Source organism: Numida meleagris, chromosome 2 (genome assembly GCF_002078875.1).
Source record: "Numida meleagris isolate 19003 breed g44 Domestic line chromosome 2, NumMel1.0, whole genome shotgun sequence".
Classification (NCBI taxonomy): Eukaryota; Metazoa; Chordata; class Aves; order Galliformes; family Numididae; genus Numida; species Numida meleagris.
In genome coordinates, this window is record NC_034410.1 from 140303874 (window position 1) to 140331248 (window position 27375).

General features: G+C 38.8%; 2 protein-coding genes across 2 annotated transcripts in view; one reads left to right on the top strand and one right to left on the bottom strand.

Moving 5' to 3' along the window:
* TG (thyroglobulin) overlaps positions 1–27375 on the top strand; it is a 148073-nt gene that overhangs the window by 82092 nt on the left and 38606 nt on the right. Inside the window, exon 41 of the mRNA XM_021386419.1 lies at positions 618–817. Coding sequence (XP_021242094.1) covers positions 618–817 — 200 coding nt within the window. The remainder of the gene's footprint in view (positions 1–617; positions 818–27375) is intronic.
* Positions 5154–26452, bottom strand: SLA (Src like adaptor). Its single transcript, XM_021387689.1, has 8 exons — positions 26254–26452; positions 20714–20819; positions 15817–15916; positions 12191–12277; positions 10754–10857; positions 9276–9407; positions 7256–7388; positions 5154–6369 (listed from the first exon to the last, which is right to left on the bottom strand). Exons 2-8 carry the CDS (start codon positions 20784–20786, stop codon positions 6150–6152), a joined length of 849 nt encoding a protein of 282 aa, XP_021243364.1. The 5' UTR covers positions 20787–20819; positions 26254–26452; the 3' UTR covers positions 5154–6149.

Here is a 27375-nt window from a genome sequence, read left to right on the forward strand (position 1 = left end):
GTGTAAAATGGGTATAGGAAGCAGAAAGATGCAGTGAGGTATGCTCCAGATAAATAGTCAAACACTGATTTTTGCTTGATTTTAATTCATTCTAAGTTCAAGTTCCTTAGAATGTTTTAGTTTCAACCTCAACCTGGATTCATGTCTCCCACCATTAGGCATCTAAATCGTAGACTAAATCATCACAGAATCATAGAATCATTTGATTTGGAAGGGACCTTTAAGGGCCATCTGTTCCAACTCCCCTGCACTGAACAGGGTCACCTACAGCTACATCAGGTTGCTCAGAGCCCCATCCAGCCTGATCTTGAGTGTCTCCAGGGACGGGGCATCCACCACCTCTCTGGGCAACCTGTTTCAGTGCCTCAAAGGAATGAAGCTTGGAAACTGGAGTGATAATTATTTCAAGCACTTAACGAATAAGGATGCATAGTAATGGTTTGGCAGATCAGTCCAGATTTTTGGTTTGCAGTTCTGACAAACTATCTGTTGTCTCTTGCTTTCACCAGAAGTAGTGGTAATGTGCATTATTGATACCTGAGCTGTAGCAGTTAACAAAAAATTCAAATGTTTTTCTTTTTTTCTTTTCAAATTGATTGATTTATTCCTCACAACAGGCTCTTCTGTGGCAAGTGGAAACGCGGGCCTTTTGGATCAGCTGGCAGCTCTGAAGTGGGTGCAGCAGAACATCGGTAGCTTTGGCGGAGATCCGAGCCGGGTGTCTGTAGGAGCTGACCGTGGTGGCGCGGACATTGCTAGCATTCACCTGCTCACAGAGACAATCAATATTGGTCTCTTCAGGAGAGTGTTATTGATGGTAAGTCACATTCCTTCTGCGTCAGATTCATTTTGAAACAATTTTGTGACACAAACGTGGGTGCTGGTTTTATTTCATCCATATATTTTGCAGTACGAATATAACTGTTATTGCTGTCGTTATTTTTCTTCTCTCCTGTGATTGCTATCTCCAGGAGTTAGGTGTTTCACAAGGATGTTCAAGAGATGCAATTTGGTGATTGATTTAGTCATACTAAGAATCTTTCTCTCGTCACTGTGGTTTTTTGTGTTATATAAATAGTTTTGTTTCATAACTTATAAAGACAACAGGTTAGTTTCCATTCCATAATTACAGTTATTGATCAGCAGTTTTACACTCTAGAAATGATGAGCCAAACATCCGCATGTTTGAAGTATCCAGTCTTTATCTGATCTCATGACAGACGAACAATTTCATTTAAAAGAAAATCAAGTTTCAGGCCCTCAGAAATCTGTTCACCCACAGGCTTGCTTGCTTGTCAGCTTGGATTTTTCGCCATCACCTCAGGTGTTTGCGATTCTTACCGCCCTTCCCATGCTGAATTTCAGGACTTTAGGCCAGCTTTGTCAGCCTCAGTACTACCACTGATCTTCACAGCCTTGAATGAGAGTGCTGTGCTGTGAAATGAGGCTTAATCTTCAGTGGACTTTTATATACTTTACCTGGAAATGTGAGCAGAGGAACTTAGTCCAGGAAACCTAGGGCCCAATTTATTAAAATCTTGCCTTGAAAATAATGAAGTCTCTATTCATTACTTGATTTCTCTTCATTTTGCTAGGAAGTATAACTTGCCTTTTGCATTTCCATATCTCAGTAAGACTATCTTAATTGCTTAACTCCAGCAGAGAAGACAAGGGAAATTGTCGAAAATTACTGTTCACTAGTTGTATTCTTTTATGACATTCTCAGATAATTCCTAGCACTATTCACAGATTTTTACTCATCTCTTGACATTGCAGGTAATTTGCCAGTAGAGTCCTTTTCTCTCGCAGTACAGTTCCATCCTACTCTTTTTCTCAAGTCAAACACCCTTTTCTGAAACAGGATAGGATGTGACCCTGCTGAGAGCTGTAACAGGATACAGTGCAATTTACCAGTTGAGCAACTGATGAAAGGGATGTGAAAGTATGTCTTCGCTTATCACAGTTGCTGGAGTCTGGTTCCACACTACATCGTCTTATTCTTTTACAAAATGAGTATTAAACTGCTCCTTTCTCTACAGCAGAATATTGAAAAGTGGAAAACACTGGCAAGTGCAATGAGCAGCAGGTGTGTCAATTCTTCACACTGATCTAATGTCCGTAGTAGTAATTTTCTTCCCTGCAAAAGCAGAGTTACTCATTTATTTCAAAATAATATTATGAAATAATCTATGCAGTGTCATGGTGGATTTAATTTTCTTGCAAAGTACAGTGTTAAAGCAAAAAATCAACATTAATACCAGTAGCTCAAAAATCTACATTATCTTTTTTTTAAAGTAGCGATACAACATAAAACTTTTGATTTCTTCAGATTTCTCAGTTATACCTCCTGTGAAGAAATGTGTCTTGTTTTTTCACCAAGATGACAACATTTTCTAATTTAATTGTAAAAAAGGATTTGCACTCAGAGAATGAACCATGAAACTGATGATACATAACAGAAATAGATTTCCAAAGGGAAATCCCTTGAAGCAAGGGATTGATATTTTTCTATGGATATTAATGTTTTGTTTCTTTTTGGGTCTTTGTCTTGTATAAAAAAAATCAGATACTGTATCTTAGTATGAAGAGAGATGTGACTTAGGAAGCTTTGCCTAAAAGGAGAGATGCACCTGAAATGGCAAAGTGCTTTTGAGTTTTCTCTGTCTGTCCTGTAATAGATTTTGTTTTGAACCGATCTGAAAAGACTGTGCAAAATCAGTGCAAAACTGTCAGAGTGATTTTTTTATACCATACTTCATCTTTCACTAGTATGATATTTAAAATAAATATTAATTCTTAATTATTAGTGTCCCATTTTAAATCAAATTAAGTGCATTAACATGTTTCGACTTCATCTTTTGATTAATTAATTTATATACCAGTGCAATTTTATGTAAAAGGAGGCCTGTTCACTTACTCTAGGACTTTTGCATTTGGAAGCATATGTCTTGTCTGAAAATAGGATGAAGGTGTCTGATTCCACCAAGATCCATCTACAACCCGGCTCCAGTTAACAGTTCATAGTCTGTTCCATTCACATGCTCTCAATTCTTAGCTTCCGTCACCCTCTCACTCTGTGTTATCTAAACCCATCAGTTTCTCATGCCACATGCCATATTTAATCATGTTATTATTAGATATGTTAACTTATGGCTAGGGCAGAAGCCCAGTAGTCTGCCTGCAACCTCAGTATCATGACTGGTGGCTTTTAGAAACAAACTAAATGTCAGGATTGTGCTAGGTGACATTAGTCCTTCCCAGAGTAAGGGAGTAGAGAAAACTTGAGGGTGCCTTCCATTTCTGTTTAATGATTTCTTAGTACACAGATGACTTACCTGCTGTGAAAATGCATCCAAGTTCCATTCTTCCTACTACTTTACTCATGTTTACCTCAAACCATAGTCTGGAGAGGGAGGTAACCCAAGCATACTGTCCTAGCAGCCTGGAGATTGCTTTTTCCCCCCATAGTCTATCCTGTAAAATGTGATTGTATAAATGGTCATCATGGAGAAATTGTGAATGTACAACTAGACATATATCTAGGTTGTGTGTGAACACTGTAACACCAGGGATTACACAATTAATCTCCTTATTTCTAGCCAGAAAATCTAGTTAATATAGATGGAGTGCTGTGACTAATTCTGGGGCCCCAGTACCAGATTGCTACTGGAGAGAGTTCAAAGGGCCACAAAAAATGATTAAGGGACTGGCGCATCTCTGCCAAGACAAGAGGCAGTGGGCATAAACTGGAGCACAGGAGGTTCCTTCTGAACACAAGGAAGCACTTCAGTGCGCAGGTGGCAGAGCCCTGACACAGGTTGCTCAGAGGCTTTGAGGTCTCCTCCTTGGAGATCCCCAAAAGCCGCCTGGATGTGGTCCTGGGCCCCCTGGTGTGTGTGTCCCTGCTCAAGCAGGGGTTGAGCCAGATGGACCCAGAAGTCCCTGCCAACCTCAGCCATTCTGTGAGTTTGTGTGCCTGTCCTCATCAGAGCATGTCTTAACCCTTTTCTACAGAATGGAGACTGAAGTGTTTCCCAGGTGCCCAGTTCCATGGACCCTTGGATATTTTGTTGTGTTCTGTCAAAATATGGTCTAGAGGTATCATTGTAAGACTGAGTGCTTGTAAGAGTTGTTTGCCAGCTTTTCAATTTTTTAAAGCAATACAGAATAACTCCTGGGTGTTACTTTAATAAGTGCAAGTCATGACTTACTTAAAAGTCTGTAATGCTCCCCATATACATTTCACTGGTTACAATACAGTTGCCACAATAACAAATTAATGATCAGTAACAGAAATGATGAGATTATGTAAGCATCTGGAGTACCTGAGTTCATTTTGCTTTGTATTCAAAGCTTTTATTTAAGGTTTATTAGCCAAACTACATTCACCTTTTAAGGTCTGAAGTATATTTAAACTATTTTGTTCTCTTTCTCTTGCTCTCTTTCTAGTGTAAATGATCTAGTATAAGATCTATGGAACGCACAGATTTGTGCTAAGAGATATTTACAGAGGAAATGCATATAAACCCAATTCCCTCTGTCTCTAACCTCAAATCTGCGCCCCACCTCCTTCCCCCCTCCCCACCCCCACCAAAAAGGGGTACAGCAGCACATTGGATTGAAAAGATGCTCACTCAAGTACATAAATTGCAGAATCTTATGTCCCCAGATGTGACTACATGATTTACACAGTAAACACAAGTCAGGTTCCAAGGACCATGCAATCTGATTGGATCACAGAATGGCTTGGTTTGGAAGGGACCTCAAAGATCACTCAGTTCCAACCCCCTGCTGTTGGCAGGGTTGCCATCCACCAGATCAGGCTACCCAGGGCCCCACTCAACCTGGCCTTGAATGCCTCCAGGGATGAGGCATCCACAGCTTCTCTGGGTAGCCTGTGCCAGTGCCTCACCACCCTCAGAATAAAGAATTTCTTCCTAATATCTAAACTAAATCAACCATCTTTTAGTTTAAAGCCATTCCCCCTTGTTCTACTACTATCAGACTTCTTTTTAATTTGGCAAGGGTACATATACATTGAAAAAATCTCTAATTTGTGATATTTAAAACAACCCAGTTACTTTAAGAAATGTTTAAGCAATTTGACATAATACTTCAGACAACAAGTTCAGAAAACTCTTTAACATCCACTGTTTTTGATTTGTTCTATCAGTTTAATTAGTTTAAAAAGCTGATATTAATATAAATATTATACATAAATATGGAGTACCTTCAGTAGATGAGGTTCAAGTCTTGTCCTCTACTCAAAGGTCACTCCTTTGCAAGCCTACCTTTGCAGTTAGGCATTATATTACAATATGTTACTTTTCATTTTACAAAACAACCAACAAAACAAACAAAAAACTCCACTTTGTTCTCTGATGAATATCCACTGGATTAAAAACAGTTAAGTTCTGCTTTTGGATACTCCTGTACTTCCATCTCAGGCCTTAGCGTGAACATCTCAGTGAGTTAAGGCTGTTCTTCATTTTGTGATCTTTCCATGACACTACAGGCCATTACCCCCAGCTGAATTGAAAGCCACTTGGAAAGTCAGTGACATTAGATTTTTTTCCCCAAAAGATAAAAATGACAGATGTGTACAGTCAATATAATGAGATGTCCCTTGGATGCCAGTTACTTGATATTTTCTTGGAGACTTTCCATCTCAATGATAATGATGAGTATGTACGGAGAAGAAAAAAGGCTGTTTCTCTCAGAGTAGGTAGATTCTGTAAACATGATTTTCAGCCTTCTGGAGAGTACCAGACTAAGACTTTAATTTAAGGTCTTAAGCTATAGTTAGTCTTTTCCTACTCAGTCATCTTTGTACAATGGTGGGCATCATCCTCACCGAAGAATCCTCTGCCTCACTTGACTCTTGTCTTAGAGTGTCTCAGTTTATCTTGCTAATGAGCAGTTTTTATTTTCAGGTGCACTGAGCACAATTCCAGTAAATGGCATGAGATGGTACTCTTACAAAGGTCTCTGGTTAACCTTCAGAAGAAGAAATGCAGAAGCGCAGTCAGAGTTTGATCACCATCTGGTGTGCTTTATCTCTCAGCTGCTGAAGTACTGCAGGACCACAGGATGATCTGTTAATTTTTTCTAAGCCGTCATCTTCCATTTTTCTCCTTGTTGTCTCAGAGTCAGTCATCATAATATGTAGGTGGCAAGTGAAGGGTACTCTTACGCTTGCTCCCTGTGTATATAAGAGACTGTGCTTTCTTCTTTCTGGCACTCACAAAAGAAGAGTTGTCATCCCCTGTCAAGGAGAGGTAGGAAGCAATGCTTTCCCTCAGGCCATAGCTGAGACAGGAATCATCTATTGCTGCCAGTGTGCCTTCCGTATCTCCAGTCATTTCCAGCCTTTAAAAGAATGAAGTGTAGTTACCATTCCAGCTACTTAAACTGAGCCTAATATTAACAGTTGTTAAACCAAATAATGTTCATTTTGTTTCACAAAAAAAATCCTATCTTAGTGATTTTCTAAAACAGTACAACAGTAGTATCTATTTTTGAGCATTTTAAAAGGAAATTAACTCTCTATACATTCTCTCTTTTATATCCGTAGGAAAAATGGACTTGACTTGTGTACAGCACAAAACTATCTTGTATTTGTAAGCAAAAAATGCTTTGTGAAGGAAGGGTAACGGAGGAAAGTTTATTCCTCAGAAATACGAGGCACTTTTGTTTATGAAGGTGGTTGCTTTACCAGCTTCTGAAACCTGACCTACTTTCTCTAGCTGCAGTCAAGACAATAAAAATCTTCGGGACCTTACTATGTATTGAATGAGAGGAAACAGGGAAGATTTAAGCTGGGACAGTGTGTACACAGCATGTGTGGGCTGCTTTGTGGGTGGCTGCCGTGAACGAGGTGTAACCATTTCTGATTACAAGGGATTGTATGCTACTAGTGGTGGGCCTGGCCATGGATTATAGCCTGTCTCTTACTTCTTCCCCCATGGCAGAGAGGGCTCATGAGTTCAAGTGGACACATGCAACTGCACTGCTGGCTGGGTAGAAGAAGTGACATAATGCTATAACTGCACTTTTGCAGGTTAAAGCACTAAGATTAGCAGTTAGAGAGCTGGACATCTAGTTCTCATGGGTTCCCATGCTGTCAGCAGCTTGGAAGATTTAAAACTGGCCTCAGGAGAAGCAAATGGCTGCTCCTCCTGTGTTGTAAGTGCAAGTACGTATAAGACTGGAAAAATGATTTGTTATTTATGGCAGCTTGTATTGCTTGTGGTACCTGTGAACGCTTCTCCAGTTGAAGTTTTTATTCCGCATCACCACAGGAGGAACTTGATTCATTACGCTGTGGTTGTTAGTGCACTGGGTAAGGCAGGGTGTTGTAAGGACACAGCAGAGACCATCGGCAACTTCTGAATAGGAGAATGAAGACACATGAAGTTAATCCTTCATTGTGTTCTCAGAAAGGACACTATGATACCAGCTTAACTTCTTTTCCTCGTATCTTTGCTTTTTAATTTATCAAGGGGTATATTTCCCACAGTAAGAGTGAGGAACTGAGAAACAGAATAAGTGATTTGCCAAAAATCTAGGAGCAATTTTATGACAGATCAGAGACTTAAAGCCAAGTTTCCCGAGTCTCTAGTGAGGTCTGCTTTTGCTTTCCATCTTCTCAGCCATGCAAACACAGTAAAAAATAGATACAAAATACAACCACTCAGACTGGATTGTGTTTGCACCTATTCTGCTTGGAATAACTCAAGTTTCACATGTTCATGTTGCATTCAGATAACTTCCATCTCTTTTTCTCCACTGTCTCCTCCTTGCTCCTCTACACACATTGCATATGTTCTTCCGTCATTGATAATGTTGATGTTTTAGACCTCTGAGCTTCATTTCAGCAAAGCCTATTTCTACTTATCTTGAATTCATGGGTTGATTTCAGTTGTAATGTCAGGGATAACCTATTTTTCTTCAGGGTGAGATTCTGCATCATCTCATGTAGGGGCAAGGAAAAGAGCTAAATTCCATTATGTCTACTCTTACATCTATAACTCAAGTTGCTATAATTATTTTTCAGAATGTTTGGGCTTGATTATTTACTTCTTTCTAAACAGAGAAAGATGTCAGATAATTAAAATGTAAAGAAAAATATTACCCTGTTTAAATTCTCACCTATATCGCTGGGCTTGAAAGTTTTGAAAGTGAGGTGGTTTTTTTTTGTTTGTTTGTTTGTTTTTTCCAGTTTATAAGAATACCCTTTTTCATTTACCCATGAAATATGTAAATATTGTGGCTTTATACTTTGTACCCGTTACTAATTAAAGCCCAGGACCTGTCATTTTCTTGTAACTTTTATGCAACTATTTCATTTCAATTCTCCTTTCTCTTTCATTTTAGAACTTTGTTATTTTAATGTACCGTAACTGCAGTCACTAAATTGTGTTGCTTGTCAAGTCATCTCTTTGACACAGGTTAAATTGCCATAAATCTGGAAAATTGTTGTTAAAGCAGGTGTAATCCACTTGGCTGATACTGGTATATATGACAGCTGAATCTAGATTTAAACTAACAGCTGAGCCCCTTAGGTGATTTCTACTCATTAATTCAACCATAGTTTTCTTAAGCAATCAAGTAGGAAAAAAGAGTCATACAAAACTTCTGAGAATTTTCTGCTGCAGACAAGGTCACCAAGGAGAACTTGACTTCAGAATCTGGTCTTGCATGTCCTGACACTATCTGTCTGTATGGTAAATGAATAAGTGGCAGAAATACCCATGTTGGTAAACAGAGTGAGCCAGGAGCTGACCTATGGCAATGGCACAGAAACATGACTGGCATCCATAGAGATTAATTTTTTTTGTACCTCTAAACTTTGACATTGGCTGTTATTTGATAAGGCAGCGGGATGTCCCTGGCCTGTGCCAGTTTCCTAACTATAACTGAAACTTGTCTAAGGAGGTACTAGACATGAATGTTTTGACCAAAATTGTGTTACAGACACCTCTAATGACACAGTCATATGGGCATACAATAGCTTAAGCCAATACAGGAAAAGCAAATCTGTATTTTATCGAGTTCTCAGGTTGATTTCTGTTGTACTGTTAGGAGTAGCTAACTTGTCTTCAGGATCAAAAGTAAAGTGGAAGATATAAACCAATCATTTTTCCACTAGTTGCTCTGTGGTAGCAGCTGCAAGTCTTGGACATAGAGAAACCCTCTTGCTCTGGACCTCTGATACAGAGTTTTTCAGTTACTAGTGGAAAATAGGTTTATTCTGCTGTTGCTATTGTTTTTACCTGAGTAGTGATTCACGAGGTCTTCAAGGCACTGAAAGGTTTGCCGTGGAGAGATGTAATACCAGTTATTTGGAAGGCGGAAGATCCTGTAATGTTTCACCTCCCTGTGCCGCACTGACAAGGAATATAATCCTGGAGAAACAAGAGGACTGATTACAACAAAGTAGATTCCTAATTCTGCATGGATAGTTGTGACCCCAACCACTGTACCTTTCACATGTGGTGCAATGTTTCAAAAGGTCCTAGAAAGTTCTTAAAAAACTGAATGTCCATCCTAATGTTCTACATTTTAAGTATAATGAATAGAATGAAGCGCCCAGAATTCGGGACTTGGATTTTGATTCTAAGTTTCTGATGTGTTTTTCCTTTACATTTACTGGTGGAGTATTTTTTTGAAATGATGTAAGGGAAACAAGCCTTCACAGAATTTGTTTGCCCTTCCCTGAAGACAAGCACCAGATTTGTCTGCTGGGTTCCTGATTTTAATCACCTGGCTTAATTAGTTTCCAGTAACGCAGTATCTAGTACCTGTCAATGTGGTCCTGGCAGGAGATTACAACTGGATTTTTCTGTTTGTTTAAAACTATTGTGTAGCATTTAGTTCATAAGGACTGAACGTTGATCCTAAATTTCTTTGATATTTGTGTTGATGTTACATGAAACCAATTATTTTGTGGTATGCACGAGGTCAGAGGTCATGATGTAGTGTTCCTTTCTAACTGTAGTATTATGAAATTTGGGTATGTTCCACTGCATTATAAAAGTAGAAGATATCACAGTGGACAATGGGAGATGTATTCCCATTGAAAAAAATAATGAAGCATGAACATTATAATTCCCATACTGCAACATAATTAAAATTCTGTTGGCTTATGCTGAAAATTGATACATTAGCAAAGAAAAAGTGTATGTGTGCTGAGAGCTGAGAAATCAATTTAATACAGTTCTTAGGAAGATGGAATAGTTTAGAATCAATAGTTCTAGTAATCAGTAGTTTAGAAAGTCGGAATGATGATAAAGAAAATGAAGACATAATTTTTGGAAAGTATATGAAAAGAGCTTCCTGCTTACACGGGGATCTTAATTATCCATCGTCCTTTCTGCTTTGTATGTATTTTATGACTTCTTCAGCCAATTGTTTGCAGACCAAGGCAAAGCTACAACATCTTCTCTGCTTGAAAATTCTCACTGCCTAATAAGCTTTACATGCAACCAAAGTGAATAATAATGTTTAAACAACTGTGTCTTGTTTACGCTGGTGCCTGTGGAACTTTCCAAGGCCATGGTTAACCGTGTTTTCAGCAGTGTTCATAGTGTAGGTGACCGGTGAAGACTGGAATAATGCACTGGGTGCCTTTTTCTTCTCATTACATACATATTCGGGTTTTGAGGTTATCCATATGGAGTGGGATAGGGAGAGAATTAAGGCTTGTAAAACTGTTTATGCCTAAGATTAAAGAGGAAAAAGTGTTCCTCACCTTTCCTAGTTTCACTCTCTCTGATCATGAAGGAGCCGACCTTGGTGTTGGGGAGCTGTAGAAGTTCCTCTGCTTTTTCTCTTCCCAGCCCTTCAAATAGCCAGCTGTGAAGCAGGAAAAAACAAATTCTGAAATTTGGACACCAGTGAAACAGAGCAGCATGTGGTCATGAAAGTGCAGCATTAGCCAGGAAAGTGACTGCAAAAACAACTGTAGTTATTCTCTAAACTATGTCCAGGCATATTTTTCAGTTTATGGAGAAAATTTTGCTCTCCTTTTTCATGTACTGTGTTTAAATAGGTTTTGTGAGGCTAAGAGAAGAACAAAGAAGTCTTGGACTTACTAGGGCAAACAAAACTTTTCAAGCTACCTTCATCTGGATTGGTAGGGACGTATCTACGTGGCATATCAATAGCATATCTGTGCCATTAGAGGTACATTCGTTACACTCCTTCATTTAAGCAACTCTTGTTAACACAGATTGAATTGTATTGTACAGGGAATGCGCCCCAAATATAATTATTCACCTTACGCTAGGGAACAGTCCTGTCTTTTAAATTAATTGTTTTTTTGAATAAGGGAAAGTGTCATTACCAATTTTCTTGATAACTTGACACACTGCAGTTTGCTACAGTTAGTAATGACACAGCTGAGCTTGCTGTATTAGTGTAGGAGTCACTGGTTCTTTAAATAATATTGTTCTTATGTGTTTGATCCAGTCTTGGGGAAACTTCAAACATGGTAATGGAAAGCTCCTGTCTGTGCCTTGCGTTTTGAAAAGCATCTCAGTTTCAAGAGGGTATAGATCATATTAAAATTTAAGCACTTGCATAAATCCCAGTGAAGTTCACAGTTCGTATGCTTAAGATTAAACAGGTGTTAAAACCCTTCTCTAGAAAAACCTTAAGTGTATGCTTCAGTGTTTTCTTCCTGACTGTTGTCTAGGGCAACAAGAGAGCTCTGAATATTCCTTAGCTCTTTCATTGAGAGAGGTTACATTCCTGAATGACTTACTTGTCTTTCTATTTGTTTGTGGGTTATTTGTTTTTGTTTTATCATAAGCAACTAGGACTTACATTTTACTCTTTGTAAAAAGCTCTTTCTCAACAAGATCTCTTTGTTGAGATCTTAGAATTAAAAATCAGTCAGCGCAATAGAAGTATTTTAAGTATCTCATGTGAAATCAGTAGTTTTTTTGACCCTTCCAGTTATTTAAAACTCTGTTTTTCATTTTCATGTATTCTAAACTTAGATATCAATTTGATGTCAGATTTCAAGGGAACTGAGACATAGGCAATTATATCAGGCTATCAATAAATAAAATTTCTGTCCAGTTACTCTTGGTGTTATTTTTATTATGACACTGAATAACTTTAATCAGTGTAGTAAACGTACAAAAATTAGTGCTGAGTGGTTATGGGAAATGCATTTACTTACCCATGATAAACCTTTGCTACATATTTCCCTGGAATATAATTTTCTCGTCCTGTTGTAAGGGAATGGACTCTCCACCAACCTCCTTCACTGTGTGAAAGCAAGACAAGGGATATTTTCAGATGTATTTTCAGAGCTTGTACTCACTTTAAAAATGAGTTAAGATGTACAGGCTAGGCTGTAACCTTCTATCTGTGTTCTTGAATCTACATACTCAGAAACGGACCCAAGTTTGTTTCATTTAGAGTAGTTTCTTTAAGTCTGGACACAGAAATAAGCTGCATTTTTTCCATCTCAATTGCGTAAGTAATAAAATATTTTTTCTGTAGTTAAAAGAAGAAGGGTAAATATGCAGTGGTTAAACCATGCTGTGCTCTGTCTTCCCACAGCTAGACTTCTCTTGGTATCCAGGATACTCAGCTTATGGCTGAGTGTGCTGTGTCTAGACAGCCTTGTAGTTCCTCCCGCAGCATCAGGGAAGAGAAGCTCAGCATATGAACTCTGTCTGCCTGGAAACAGGTTTTCAATCTATCAGAACTGCTTCGTGGTTTGCTGTTTCCCTTTTCTTCCGTGAGATGCTGACCAGACTCCAAAAAAAAGGACGACCTTATAGCCGAATGCATGTGACCAGGCATATGCTTCTTGATTGATCTATCACAGGTTATTGATGAATTGAATACTGGCTTTAGCGTTTGAGTCCCTTTGGAGGGCAGTAACAAAAATTTTCATAGGGATGCTGCAGTGCTTTAGAGACTAATGAAAGGAATTATGTCAATGCTGAATTAGGATGATTTATGCTTTTTTCTCCACCTTTTCCTTTAAGGATTTGAGTCCAAATAATAGTGTTTGAATACACTTTTTGTGGCAGTTCCAAAATAATGCTTCCAAATAATTCCCAGACAGCAGATCCAATACTCAGTTAGTCTAGGTCAAGACAGCTGAGTTGCAAACACTAAGTTAAACCTCCTGGCTTATAATGACTGGCATCATGGTCTAGAAAGTATGCACTGAAGGAAAAAGAGATGTCTGCTATTCAGCATTGGAAATTTCAGGGCCCTGCAAGTTTTGTGGTTGTGTTGTGACATAGTTTAAAAGTTTAGGGACCTTTTGTTTGTGTGTTTGTTTGTTTGTCTTCCCACAGAACTCACAGATAGAATCTGTTATTGCAAGAATAAAAAAAATTGGAGACAGTCAGCGTACCCATCCCTGCGAATTGTAATGTTACTAATGCTGTAAAGTCCCTGTGGTGATTAAAAGTCCAAGAGCAGCATGTCCTTTCTGGGACAGGAGCCACAGAAATCGTATACATTGAGGTATATCTCTGGAGGACAGCTGGTCCGGCTAGCACAAACTAAATCCATTGGTACATCTGGTAATGAACAGTTCCTTGATGAGTGTGGAGATTGAAGAACTGGGTCAGTGATCTTGATTTAATTCTGCCAACCTAGAGCAGTCACCAATATCTGTGAGGAGTTGTAGTTTCCACATGGGTTCCATATATTGTGTTCCTGGTATGATGCATAGAGCTGACTGCCAATACACTTAATTACTTTGGTGGAAGGCTAAAAAGCAGTTATTATATGAGCAGTATGTGCTGTCTTCTAATGCTTCTCCATGGTAATTCCTTCTCATTTATGTTCTGATCATGCCTGCCATGCTGCTCTTCTCTTCCACTGTATTTTCCTTCTTTGAATGACTCGAGAGAATGATTATTCCTAAAGGTTATGTACAGTACAGCAAGAATGTGTATACAAAGAGTTCCTGTTAATATCTTCCCGACTGGGAAGAACAGGTCCTTCATTAGGACACCGTGCTTTGCATAGAGCATTGCTTTTTGTCTGTGCACAAGCTGATCCAAATCAGGAAGTGGAAAGTTCTTATCAAGGCTTACTTTGGCTATTGTTTATTAGCAGAAGATGTTCTTGATGGTTGCACAACAGATAAACTTAAAAACTGCTACTGTAAAAGCCTAGTCCTTTCGGATGTTTTATGTCTAGCAGATCATATTACACAACAGATACATGTGTATGACAAGTGATGCATACAATTCCCATTGTTATGGGTATATGTAGTTTTGTGGTGATTAAAGTTAGCAGTGAGGCCTTAGGCTGGGAATTCCAGGCTAAGGAAATCATGGAATGGCTTGGGTTGGAAGGGACCTCAAAGATCATCTAGCTCCATTCGCTCTGCTGCTGTCAGTGTTGCCAACTGCTAAATCAGGCACTAGATCCACAACTTCTCTGGGCAGCCTGTTCTAGTGCCTCACTAGCTATGACCTTCTAGCTAATTCCTTATCTACCAAATAGTCCATCCATCAAACCCATATCTCTCCAACTTAGAGATAAGGATGTGGTGTGGGATCATGTCAAAGGCCTTGCAGAAGTTGGGGTAGACAACATCAGTTGACCTTCCAGTTGCTGTCACTCTGTTATAGAAGGCCATCACATCTTAAATGTCACACCACACTTTAAATATTGCATAAACTGTAGCAAGGTTTAAACAGTGATTACCAGGGAAGAGTTCCACTGATCTATGGAAGCTCTCTATCAACAAAAAAAATTTATCTTGCGGTATTGTCTGAGCCTTTTGATCTCCAGGTTCAGGGAAAGCACTATGTCAGCAGAACATGGCAGCAGCCATTCTGGGTCAGATCAGAAGTCTATATACAGCTGTGTATCTTCCTGTGGTCTGGAGAAGTCTCTGAGAATTCATGAAGCATCTGTGCTACTTCTCTTGAGTACTTCTGACCTCCAGTCATTTCATGTTCCGGCTTCTCCAGTTAGAGAAGTTTGCCATGAATTTAGAGATCCTCAGAGGATTTCGCTGATATGAATGTCTTTTGTCTCTTCTTAAATCCTTCTGCTCCTCCAGTTGTGAAAATGAAATCTCTCATTTCTATTTAAGCAGTGAAAATGCTTTGGGGCTGAGTAACTCCTAGGAAGTCATTGTGTGCAGATACAAGTTGTGCAAAAAGGAATAACAGATCTACTGCCTTCCATTTTTCAAGAAGTGTGCTTATTCTGGTGTGTGGCAATATTTGCACTATATTTAAGATCAGTCTAAACTAGTGTAATTATTTTTCTTGAGCCTGCTTCCTTGTGAGGTTTGTAAATTTTTTAGTAGAAAGAGCAGGGAAATCTTTGACTTTTTTTCCATTAAAAAAATGCAGACTGAATTTAAAAAAAAAAAAAAAGAGGAAAACACTTATTTTACTTCTGTTACAGTTGCCTTAAATGTAGGATGAAATTCAAAGTCCTAACCACGAAGGAGTCGTCAGATTAAAAAAGGGTGAAAGAGATGCTTGAAATTCAGAAGCATTTTCCTTTTCTACCTGATTCTACTACTGGAGAACACTACTTTTGCTTACTCTGTTTCCCACTAATAAGAGTGCTTTCTGAAAATCATATTTTAAAGCAGAGTTCTCTTTTGACTCCTTTTTTTAAATTAGAGTCTGAATCTAGCTTCAGAAGCCATTTCAGAGGAATCCAAGGATCTAAGAAAAATCCTTCCTTGTTGATTCTGAATTCAGTTCATTTTGCTGAACTTCATCTACTTGGAGTCATCTACATAAAACATAGTTCGCATCAATTGTAACAGAACCTAATTTTTTTAAAAATGGATCAACTTACTCTGATAGCACACGTAGTTTTTCTCCTACATGAAATATAGGTTGGCTTATGTCTGCTGAGGGATAGTCATAGAGGACAGCAAGGAAATCACTCTCTTGACCTGTTGAAGAAATAAAGTGTCACCAATGATAGCAAAAATTGATTTTTCATTGTGTATGTTTTGTTTTGTAGAAAGTCATAAAGAGCCTATAACTTTGGAGAAGAACGCGAAGAAAGATACTAGAAATGAAAAAAAGAAAGCCACTTAGTTAATTATAACTAGCTAATTTTAGGCCACTTCTAGTAATTATTGTATTTAAGGGACATATTCAGTTTGAAACTATCAAAATGAGTATTTATTATATTATGAGGTAACCTATTTTTGATGAATCCCCATGTTTCTAAGTGCCTCCAGCTACAACTCTGAGCCACACTTTCCTTTAAGGAGATGAAGATGTGTGTTGAACTGTTCCAGCATTTAGCACCACTGGTACTTTTTGAAATCATGAAATTAGTTCATGTACAGGGCAATGTGAATGTAGCTATAATTGCCCATTTCCCATCACCTTTATAAATCAGCTTAATGAACATCCAGAAGCCCTTGTTCTCCTCCTTATGTGGAATCTGTCCTAGAGGTGGCACATGATGCTTCTTATTTTCCATTAACGAAGAGAGGCAAAATAGACATTTATAATTAAATCACCATGTAGCTGCAAGGTGCAGAACTGAGGTCAGTAAAGAGATAAGAAGGCTTTTACATCAGTCAGGATGACTCTGGGTCTTGCAGCACTGTAATGACACATGTTGAGTCCCTGGATTCCTGAGGGATGGAGTCTTGCACCTTGGGCAAAACTGACTACCAAGCGTTGAAAAGCTCCTCATCCAGCAGGAGCACCCAGCAAATGTTGATGGGTGGGAGATTTGTAAATGAATAATGGTGATTTTTTTGAGCATGGTGGTGGTGGGCTGATAGTTGGACTAGATGATCTTAGCGGTCTTTTCGAGAGAGTTGTAACACTCCTGGTTGTCCATATAGCAGTGATAGTAAAAATATGTGATAAGAAAAATATTCCACATCCATCATTTAAAAGACATAGAAAGCAGCATTTTCTCAGTTAATTTTGAGTAGCTCTATGATACAGATTTTGCAATGTAATAAGTCCTTTTACATTTGTATTCCAAACTGTTGTAAGTTTGTTTAGTTTTGATGGCTGTTGCCCAATCAAATAATCCTATAATACAATTAATAAGCATCCTTATATATATATAGGTGTCTACAGTCTGGAGTAGACACGAATTAATCTGTCAGTACATGGAGTATTAGCATTACATGGTTTTCTTAGTTGGTAAGTGTCACTGAATTGAAGAGAACTAGTCCAGCACCTTTGTATCACCCAATTGCCATGATTAGTCTACTGTACCCTATGTAATTCATCAAGCTATTCTGAGGACATTCTGTGCTAAACATGCCTTTCATCACTTTGCTGTTATGCACTAAAAATTAAGAAATATCTTCTCTATCTATGAAACTGCATTTAGCGATGCATTTTTTTAAAACTTATATCATTTCTAAGTGTTTTCTTTCCATACTGTAAGAGTGGAAAACAAGTCCTTTTCTGCCCTCTTTCCTGTTGTATGTGATGGTTTGCATTTTGTTACGCACTGCAGAGTACATGATTTTTTCTCTGCTCTAGAAAGATCTGCATTACTTTGATTACACTTTCATCTTTATATCTGTTTTAGTTTCATTTTTGCTTGTGAATTTGTAGGTCTGAAAAGGAAGGAATTAATCATAGTGCTGGCTGCTGCATCCATACAACCACTTAAAATGTGTGTACTTACATTATGCAAATCCTTTCAAGTTTCCCACTCCACTAACAAGCCCTCATTTTAATTGGTATTTAAATCAAACCTCACTGGGTTTTTTGGTCATGTGAATTACCCCACCGCACTCTACAACATTTCACAAAACCCATACGAGCTCTTTTCAAAGACAAAAGCCTTGAAACAGGGCTAAACAGATTACCATGTTTCTCCACACCCAAATTCCAGTGATCTTGACTGAGCTTCCTTCTAACACAACCTTCCCTCCACAGTTTAAGTGTGTAGGTTGACAGGTGAAATGGAACAACTCAAAAGCTGGAGTGGAAAGATCGAAGCGCTGAATCATTTCCATTCAGTAAGGTGTTGTGGGTTTTTCTTGCTGTAGTTGTGTGTTGTTTTTTTTTAAGGAGAGAAAGATGAGTATGAAATACAAGCTAGTTTTAGATACCTGCATTGTTGGATGTCTTTCAAGGTGTGAGACTGAATCCTGCATACCCCAAACTACTCATTCAGAGGCCAACTGTGACTGGATTACCAGACACTTCAAGAGAGGAGAGAGAGCCCAGGCGGTGCATCCAGATCCTACTTCCTGCATGGTTCCAGCTTTAATGTCTGGCAGGAATACTGTGATTCATGGCATAACAAATCCCTGAGGGGTTAAAGGAGAGCAATGGTGTGCCTGGGTGGCTCGCTGTGCTGCTGCCGCAAGGTGTGGCTGCAGAGCAACATCGGCATGTACCCAAATTAGATCTAAACCAGCCAGCTCGGGAAGTGAGAGTTATGCAGGTGCGGTAGTACATGGCTCAGAAAGGATTAACCCAATTCAAGGTCCCCAGGGAGGATGAAGGAGAGGATGGGCTCACAACCTCTGATGATGCCTTACTGCTACTAAGTTTTGTAAGGGATGCCCACACAGTGCGCTTTCAGATGGAGTGTGGTCATGTCTGGAGTTATGCATTTTTCCTTATTTCAGGACTAAGTCTGATCTATTGGAGGTGAGAAATGCACAAAGCTATGCCCTGAGTGCAGCTCTCAGGCTGCACGAGGAACTTTCAGGTGTCTGGCAAGGACATTTGCATTACAGATCAATTCTGCAATTTTGAAATTCATAGAATCATAGAATTGTTTGAGTTGGAATGGACCCTTAAAGGTCATCTAGGCCAACTCCTCTGCAGTGAATAGGGACACCTACAGCTTGATCAAGTTGCCCAGAGCCCCATCCAGCCTGACCTTGAGTGTCTCCCAAGAATGTCACTTCCTTGAATGTCTCACTCTTTCTGCTTATCTTCTTCTTTTCTTTCTTTTCCCTTCTATTTCATTCCTTCATTTTATTCCATCCCACTGAAATGAGCCTACTCTTCCAAGTAACTACCTGGGCTCTTGTTAATCTGTGGATCAAATCCTCCACCTTTCCTAAAGTAAAAATGTCTCTTCTTGGCCTGAAGGAAATCTTTAGTTTGATGACATGATTTAGAGTTCAATCTGGTCAGGAAAACAAATAGATACATACTCATTGGATTGCCACAATATATGCTTTTAGTATTGTGTTCCATTTAAAAGATGTGTTTCCACTGAATGACAGGGCTGATGCTTCTGTGCCTGACTTTAACTAGCAGCTTTTAAGCCATTATGAAAGTTACTGGCCTGATTCTGAGACTGAGAGAGATCAAAAGACCTATGCCAGCATTTAAAGCTGCCTTTGGGTGCTTAAACAGGCTCTGCATGTGCTGGGTGTGTAGGAGTGCACAAGGGGATTGAGTCCTGAGTTCCTGTATGGGTAATTTCCCGTTGAGATCACTATACCATCTACATTTGTTGAGTTATTTTTAGGGATATGTTCTATTTGTCACTGGAAGGAATGCACTTGGCTTTAGTCCTGCTAAATCATGATTTTACCAGGTACAGGAACTATATAAACTTCAGGTCACAGCCATGACAGTAACCCCTCATACCCCTGTTTATCATCTGTAAGGCCCTGCTCCAAATGAGTGTGCATCTTTGTTTTGACAGTTTGGTATTTATGATGGCGGTTGTTGGGAAGATCAGCATAGGCATTCTTCACAAATAAATAAATGGGTGTTTTGTATTATGTGCCCCTAATTCACCACTAAGTGTTTGATCTATGCTTTATCAGGACCCAGGGCTATTCAGCTGCTTGTGTCAGCCAGTTCTTGGCCATGCTAAAAGCAGGCTGTATTTCCTTTAAACGCTCATGAAACCAGCTTAATTCTCCATCCGTACAAAGCCAAGCAGCAAAAGTGGACAATCCTTCTCGGAGAGCCCCAGTATTTTGATTAACACCCTCCTCCCACTCCTTGAAAACAATACTTTTTTTTCTCTCCTGCATCTCTGGGGAGCAATTTACTGCAGCACTTGTCTGGCACACTGCAGCATAATGAGAGCTAAGGTTGTGCATACGCTCTACCCACTCACTTGCAGCTTGGGAGTGGGAGGTCAGCGAAGATCTTTCTCTTTCCGCCTCAGACACATGATCTCTATCAGCCTATGGAGGGTTTTGCAAATTGATTTTTTCATTTGTGCATGCTTGGAGCAGGTGCGTTAGATCCCCCCTGTGCTAGCTTGACCTGTGAAATGTCTTTTTGTATACCCTTAGTTGATAAACTTAGTGACATGGAAAGATGGCTATGTGCTACTTTTAATACAACTGTCCAAGAGTAAATTTAAGGTTCAGTTTAAATGTAAAATCATCATGATTTTTAACCTTTAAAAAGATCAAAATTGAAGCTCAAGAAAAAAAATTGTGTGAAACATCGCATGGAAGTTTGTCAAAATAGAGTATTTCTCATTTCCAATGTGTGTCAGTTCTTTCTGAATAGGAAGGAACATCTTTCAAGAGGCACCAGCATATAATACTGTTAATGTACTATATGTTTTTAATTAAAGTAATTCTTGGAACTTTGGGCTAGGACATACCTAACAATAAACGCTGTCTACAGACGCCCTCCTCCTCCCACAGGAAAACCTCACACTTGCCTGATTTTTCTGTCAGACAGATGAAGGAAGATGCATGGCTCAATGTATCATATATTTGGAACATCTTTTTACTCTTGAAAGAAATTAAATGAGTCCTTACCGGTCTGGCTTGCCACATTTGTTTCTTCTCCTCCTTCTGCGGAGGCTCTCGGTGTTTTCATAGTGTTTCCCATTGTGCTCTCTAATTCCGTCAAAGCTCTTCAGAACTAAATCAAAGGAAACATTGCATTTAAACTGCAGAATAACACCTGCTGTGCCAACACATGAGAAATAACCCAGTTTTGGTGTCTCCGATGTTATACAGCTTTACTTTTGAGAATGTGTGTCAAATTCATGTGAGAGTTTTACATATTTGCTGAACTCTCACCACTCTGGTGCTTTTATCAGGGGAATAGCAGAAAACCACAGCTAGGGAAGTTGCTCAGAAGAATGTAATGTAGTAAAAGTTTCCATTACCAGTGCCTCAGCACAATAGGAAGTCACAGCAAAGCCATGCCCCTACCGTCATTTATATATAAAATGTTCTTTGCAACACTTGGAGTTCTTAAGCTACAAAGAATTAACTTCTTAGATTGACGTATCTGTTTTCAGCTCTGTGTACTGTGTTGCTTTATTGCCGAACACTGAGAATGTTGCTCGGTGGTTTTCTTGTGATGCAATTGTGATCTCAGTAAATGCGGGCAATGTTTTTTTCCTCTTTTTTTTTCCCTTCTTTTTTTTTTTTCCTATTTTTTTTCTTCTCTTTTTTCCTTAAAAGTAACACATTGCCCCAAAACATTTGATCTTAGAGCACTCCTCTTACAGTTGTGCAAATTCTTCAAAATTTTATCAATTGGATGAATGTATGAAAAACACTTTGTCAGACAGAAGTGGAACTGAAATAATGGCAGAGAGAATCCATTTTCATGTGCCCATTCTGATTCTCCATGACAGTGAGCAGTCAGACATACCCTTTGGATTGGAAGGTTTCATTTGCTATTGTACATTTTCAGAGGCAGAGGAGAATAAACTGTATTTGTTCAAAATTGTACATTAAATCAAAATAACTAAGCACTACTAGCTAATAATCAATGATTTTTTTTAAAATACTTTTGTAATTTTCCCCATTAAAAATATGATCCTGCAGCACCTTGTGCATTTCTACTAGAGGTGCTATCTGTATCTTTCAGTCTTCTCTATTATGGATATTTCGAAACTGATTACTGCCTCTGGGATGCTTTCCTTTGCTTATGGCAGGCAAGTGCCTGACAGTGATAGTTGGAGCGGTGTCTAGCTTGAGAAGCAGTACTGCTGAAGTCAGTGATAAGTTATTATTAACTGTTTTTTTCAAGTTTGAGTATATTGCTTAATACAATGCATATTTGACATCTTAGAGAAAATTAGACATCTTAGAGAATAAGGTACTGTTCAAAAGAAAAATATTTTGCCTCTAATCAAATGGAAGCAGATCAGTGCTAAAACAGAAAGGCAGTGTGCAGTCTGACTCCACCTCATCTGATTTTCAAACTTCCTAGCTCTGTTCCCAGTGGCTTTTGGTAGATGTCTCTGTTTCACCGACCAAGTGGCATGTTGTCCTTTTTGCTGTTTGCATTTAGGATCTAGCTTGTGACACATCTGCAGGATGCAGCTGCACCAGTCTTTCTGACAAGTGACTTAAATTTGCTTTCACAAGATCTTCTTCCATGACTGATATAAGGAGTCTAGAGGCTGAATAGTAATGATAAAAAAGTAACCGTAAATTTAAATATACTATATTGATATTAATATTTGAACAAAAAGTCACTCTTGATAGAATACTCTGAATTATTCTCCATTTAAACATTTAAATTTAAACGTTTCTATAGCTAAACCTAGAATTCATTTTCACTGGCACTCTCAACTTGCAAGATTATAATTTTCTGAACTAACTTGGAATATTTTTTCTTCAAGACCTAAGTTTAATTCCTTCAGTATTTTTTCTCATTTATATGCCGTCAAGAATAACGCGTATAGGCAAAGTAATAGTGCAGCCAGTGTCTCTTCAAATCAGCCAGCAAAATTTCCTGGACATGACAACAGAGAACTCAACAGGGCTGATAAGCTCAGCCAGAAAAGTGGGATAGATACCCAGACAGAATCTTCACTGTCCTGTGGTAATCATATTTTTCTAGTACTTAAAAACACAGTTCATCTCTAACTAAGCTGATGCCAAGCTGCAGGTACCAGAAGCTTGTGCAATTCTGGATAGGTACCAAGCATGGCAACATGGATATCTTCTGCCCAATTTGAATTTTAACATATGCGACTGTTACTTAGCTGAGAATAGTATTTGAATTTTGTGTCACAAAGAAACTCACAAAAATAATACAGTCCTACCTCTGTGCCCCTTTATTCTGGATCTCTTGTTATTTGAGGGCCGGAAGAGCAAGTCATCCTACCAGTGAGCAGACGTTTGGCACACTGCTTTCAAGACCTCTTCTTCATGCTCTTAAGAAACATTGATAGAGTGGACACCATTTTCAAGGGTGCCTGAGTCACTTGGGAAAGTAATATGGAGCATTTGTACATTATGGAAAAACTTCTGAAAGTTTTACCTTGCACTTACAAACTTTCTAAAAGCGTAGCACTTTTAGAATCATAGAATCACCAAGGTAGGAAAAGACCTCGAAGATCATCCAGTCCAACCGTCCACCCACCACTAATATTTCCCCATTAAACCATGTCCCTCAGTACAACATCTAAATGTTTCTTGAACACCTCCAGGAACGGTGACTCAACCACCTCCCTGGGCAGCCCATTCCAGCATCTCTTTTTGAGATGAAATTTTTCCTAATATTCAACCTGAACCTCCCCTGGTGCAACTTAAGGCCATTCTCTCTAGTCCTATCACTAGTTATGTGGGAGAGAAGGCCTTTTGAGCAAGGCACCTTCATTTTCCTAGATGGTATTTTGGGCTCAAAACTCTAAGCATTGTTTTAAAAATACCTGATATGTTCTTGAAGGTTTACTGATACACAGCTGGGAATTGAACTGCTTGGTGTCTAGTCCAGAAGGATTGAGTGTGGGTAACACCATGTGCCTGCTTTGTATCTTTGTAGACAACATCCAAAACCAGCTTGGCTCATTTCTGCCATACAATTTGTCGCTTTACATGACCTCGTTTCTATCAACAGGATGGAGGAGCGTGCAGCTTAGTGCTGTTCACTTAGAAGAATCTGACTTATGGAAAATACAGTGTTACAAAGTACTTTCAGTAACAGTGGAGCGCAATGGCATTTTGAACTTTGATGTCACAGTTTGTACATTTTCCATGCTAAGTTTCACTGTCGCTAATTACTACTGGTGGCAGCATAAAATCTTGAAGGTGGCAGAGACATCAAGATGTTCTCTAAACTCAAGGCAGAAGCATTCAATAATAAAGTGAATGGAAAGGTTTGGCTTCTGCCATTGATTTGCTAATCCAAAGTGATTAAATGGAAAATGACACATCAGACCTGGTTTTCCCAGCAAGGACACATGTCATTGTGTGTCTGGGCAGAGTGAAGGTGTCTGCTGTTCCATTAAAGGCAGTGGAGCTAATGTCCCAAGCTATGGCTCAGCTCTCAGACACTATAAAATAGGACAGAAATGGAAGACATGGGAAGTTGGGCAGGGAGAAGGTTGTTTCTATTTGCATGCTGGCAGTGGCACATCACTGTTTTTAGGGTAGCAGCGTATTAATTTGTGTCCTAAGTATTTCTAAAGCAACACTGCACAGAACTCTTAAGTACATGGTAGATCTTGATTTAAGTAGTGTGCTTGTATTGAGTATTGACAGCTTAACCTAAATTTGTTGTATCACTTTATGATAAATTGTATGATGGTTTTCTCAAATTTTGAGATACTCTGCAAAAATAGACTTAACAGGAAACTGTAGAGCATCTTGTGGCTGAAGTCATTTTTTATCATTTAAGTAAATAGTGGAACAATGATAGTTTTATAGATGACATTCTTTTGAAATAGAGAATCTGTTCCAGGTCTCACAGGGTTTGGCATACGCGTAGAAGTTGCAACCCTCAGTCATAGAAGCAGATAATTGTGCCAGACCCATACAAAATTGCCCGACAGCTGTTTGGGAAGAACTGAGATGAGGTGATAGGCTCCAAGCTTACCTTGTAGCAACCCCCGGTCCTGCACAGAGGAGTGCAACGGTTGGTATGCAAACCAAGCCCAGCTCTACCTGCAGGTGGAAGGTTGGCTCTGCCCCCTCTCAGGTCAGCCCCTTAGGCTTGTGTGAAAACCTTATTTTAACCATTAAGACTACATTTTCAGGCTCCTCAGCTTTGGCCCTTTCCATTTGTGCATGTGTTGCTTAATGAAAGCAGGTTGACAGCAGCCACAGCAGTTTGCAAACCCACAACTACTGCAACTTACTGGGCTTTATTTTTGTAACTAAATGGAATGTGAAGAAACATCAGCGGTCCCAGTTCTATTTTATGTCCTATTTCTTAGGGGCAGAGCTCTTGGCAAATATGAAACTCTCTGAGGCTGGAATCTTACTGACCTAAATCATGCGTCCCAAAAACCTGCTGTACAATTTGCACCTTCCGTTCCTGCAAGCAGCACGTGTAGTAATAATTTCCTCTCGCAGAATCTGTTCTCTGAGAAAATGTGGCTCTATAGCACTTAAATAGCACAGCATGGAGGAAATTCCATTGCTTTGTAAGGATTTCTTCAACGTTATATTTAAAATGATCAAATATTAGTAAACATAAAGAAACAAATAATAAGTAAAAAGACAAAATACAAGCGCCCAAGAAAAGCTGTTTTACAGGTAATACTGCAGATTAGTAAAATGAGGAATTTATAATTCTTGATATGTTATACCTTATTTTATTTTTGTTACCTGATTCTGGCATCGATACCTTCAAGGTCTTAGAATACAATTCTCAATAATGTTCACATATAAAATCTGAATTTGATTTAGCTTGAAAATGAAAATAACAGCAACCTGTTGCATTTTTGTTTGTTGTTTTTTTTGTTTGTTTGTTTTCGGGGGGAAAAAAAAACTGCTTTGATTTAACAAATTGTATTTTTTATGCAAGTTTCCCTTAATTTGTCATTAATCAAAATTAGCATCGTCTCAATTTTTAGGCACTTGTATCTTTGCAATAAGAAAGAGCAAGGTAATATCGTGATCAAGGTAATTCACAGATGCATGCAAAAATCTAAGTACTCTGATACAACACAGTAATATCATATCATGCAAACTTTTAACTCTTTGAAGAAAAAGCCCACTAATCTGTCCATGACATTTCTCATATTGTGTTCCAATGAGCTACGTTTTGCTTCAGCACGAGGTCCTACGTATCTTTCTTAATGCCAGGTTTCAGCAGAAATAGAATCATACAAATGTAAAATCATTAAGGTTGGAAAATACCTCTAAGATCATCTAGTTCAACCAGCCACCTACCAAATACTTCTTGTCCCTTCCATGTTTAGTACCAGTCCTCATGAAAAGGATTAAGGTAGGCTTTTCTGCTTCTACCTTAGGTGGTACTTGAAATCCATGGTCTGAATGCTGTAATTACTAAAGAAATAAAGTTCCCCTTTATATAGATAAATAATGGAAGACTTGGTCCTGTTTGCAGATAATCTAAAATGCATCAGATTAATTTTTACCTTTAAATGCTAGGCATGATACTCCAGGTTGCAGTATTTCTCAAACAAGCCGTAGTCACAACACTGCTCTCATGCTGCCAGCAAGGGTTAGCTGATCAAGCCAAGGAGCAGGCAGGCGAATGAGCGTGTTGTGAAGTTCACACTGTCATGTAGAGCAGCATTTGCCAAACAGGCCACATACTTCCTCTCTGAGAAACAAGGAAGGCACAAAGTGTTTGCAACAGATGAGGTTTCTGTTGCAAGTCACTACCTAAGAAACTTTATCTATGGGTTGAGAGAAATAGGGAGGTTTTCAACATATTGCATCAGAGCTGGTTTGAGAACACATAAAACAAAATAGCAAAACAGCCTTTTTTAAATTAATTGCACAGAATAAGATTTTTTTCTCTCTTTTTCTTCTCTAAAATTTATTTGTTCAGTGAAGTTCAGTCCCCAACTGTTTTTTTAATATGACTTTCCTAGGTCGTGTTTTTTTTTTTTTTTTTTTTTTTTTTTTTTTTTTTTGGACAGTCGGGAAAAGGCACTAAAATTTGTCTCTCACTCTTATTGAGCCTCAATGGAAATCCAAGGTTTGCTTTATTCTTTACTCTGCACCCTGAAACATCTCTGTCTGCAAATACTTGAAGCTCAGCATCAGACATGGACTAAAAGCCTGTCTATGAAGCATACTTTCATGTCAGTGTTGTATAAAGCCAAGCAGGAACCACAGGATCTCTCTCATCTCAGTGTCTTAGATGGGGGAACTGGGATACTCGCCTGTTCACTGGTCTATCTAAAGCCACTCAGGCTTTAGTACTGCAGGAGTGAATGAAAAAGTCAGAGCGAGATATTAAGGTTTCCTTTTATGGTCTAGATATGTTCTGAAAAACTCATAGAAGTTATTTTGTGTGGTAAATTAAAACAAACGCAAACCCAAGAATCCCAGCACACACACCTAAGCAGAGTTCTTGCTTCGCACAAGAAGCTCTGAGTAGATGTACATTGTAAAGCCTATCTGTTTGATGATGAGAACTAAAAGTGGACAAGTGTGGGAACTGTTGTATAAATGGTTATTGGAATGAGGAGACAGTGATTAAACACCCAGGTCTGTGCCAAAATTTAGAGGTTTGGTAATTACAGGAG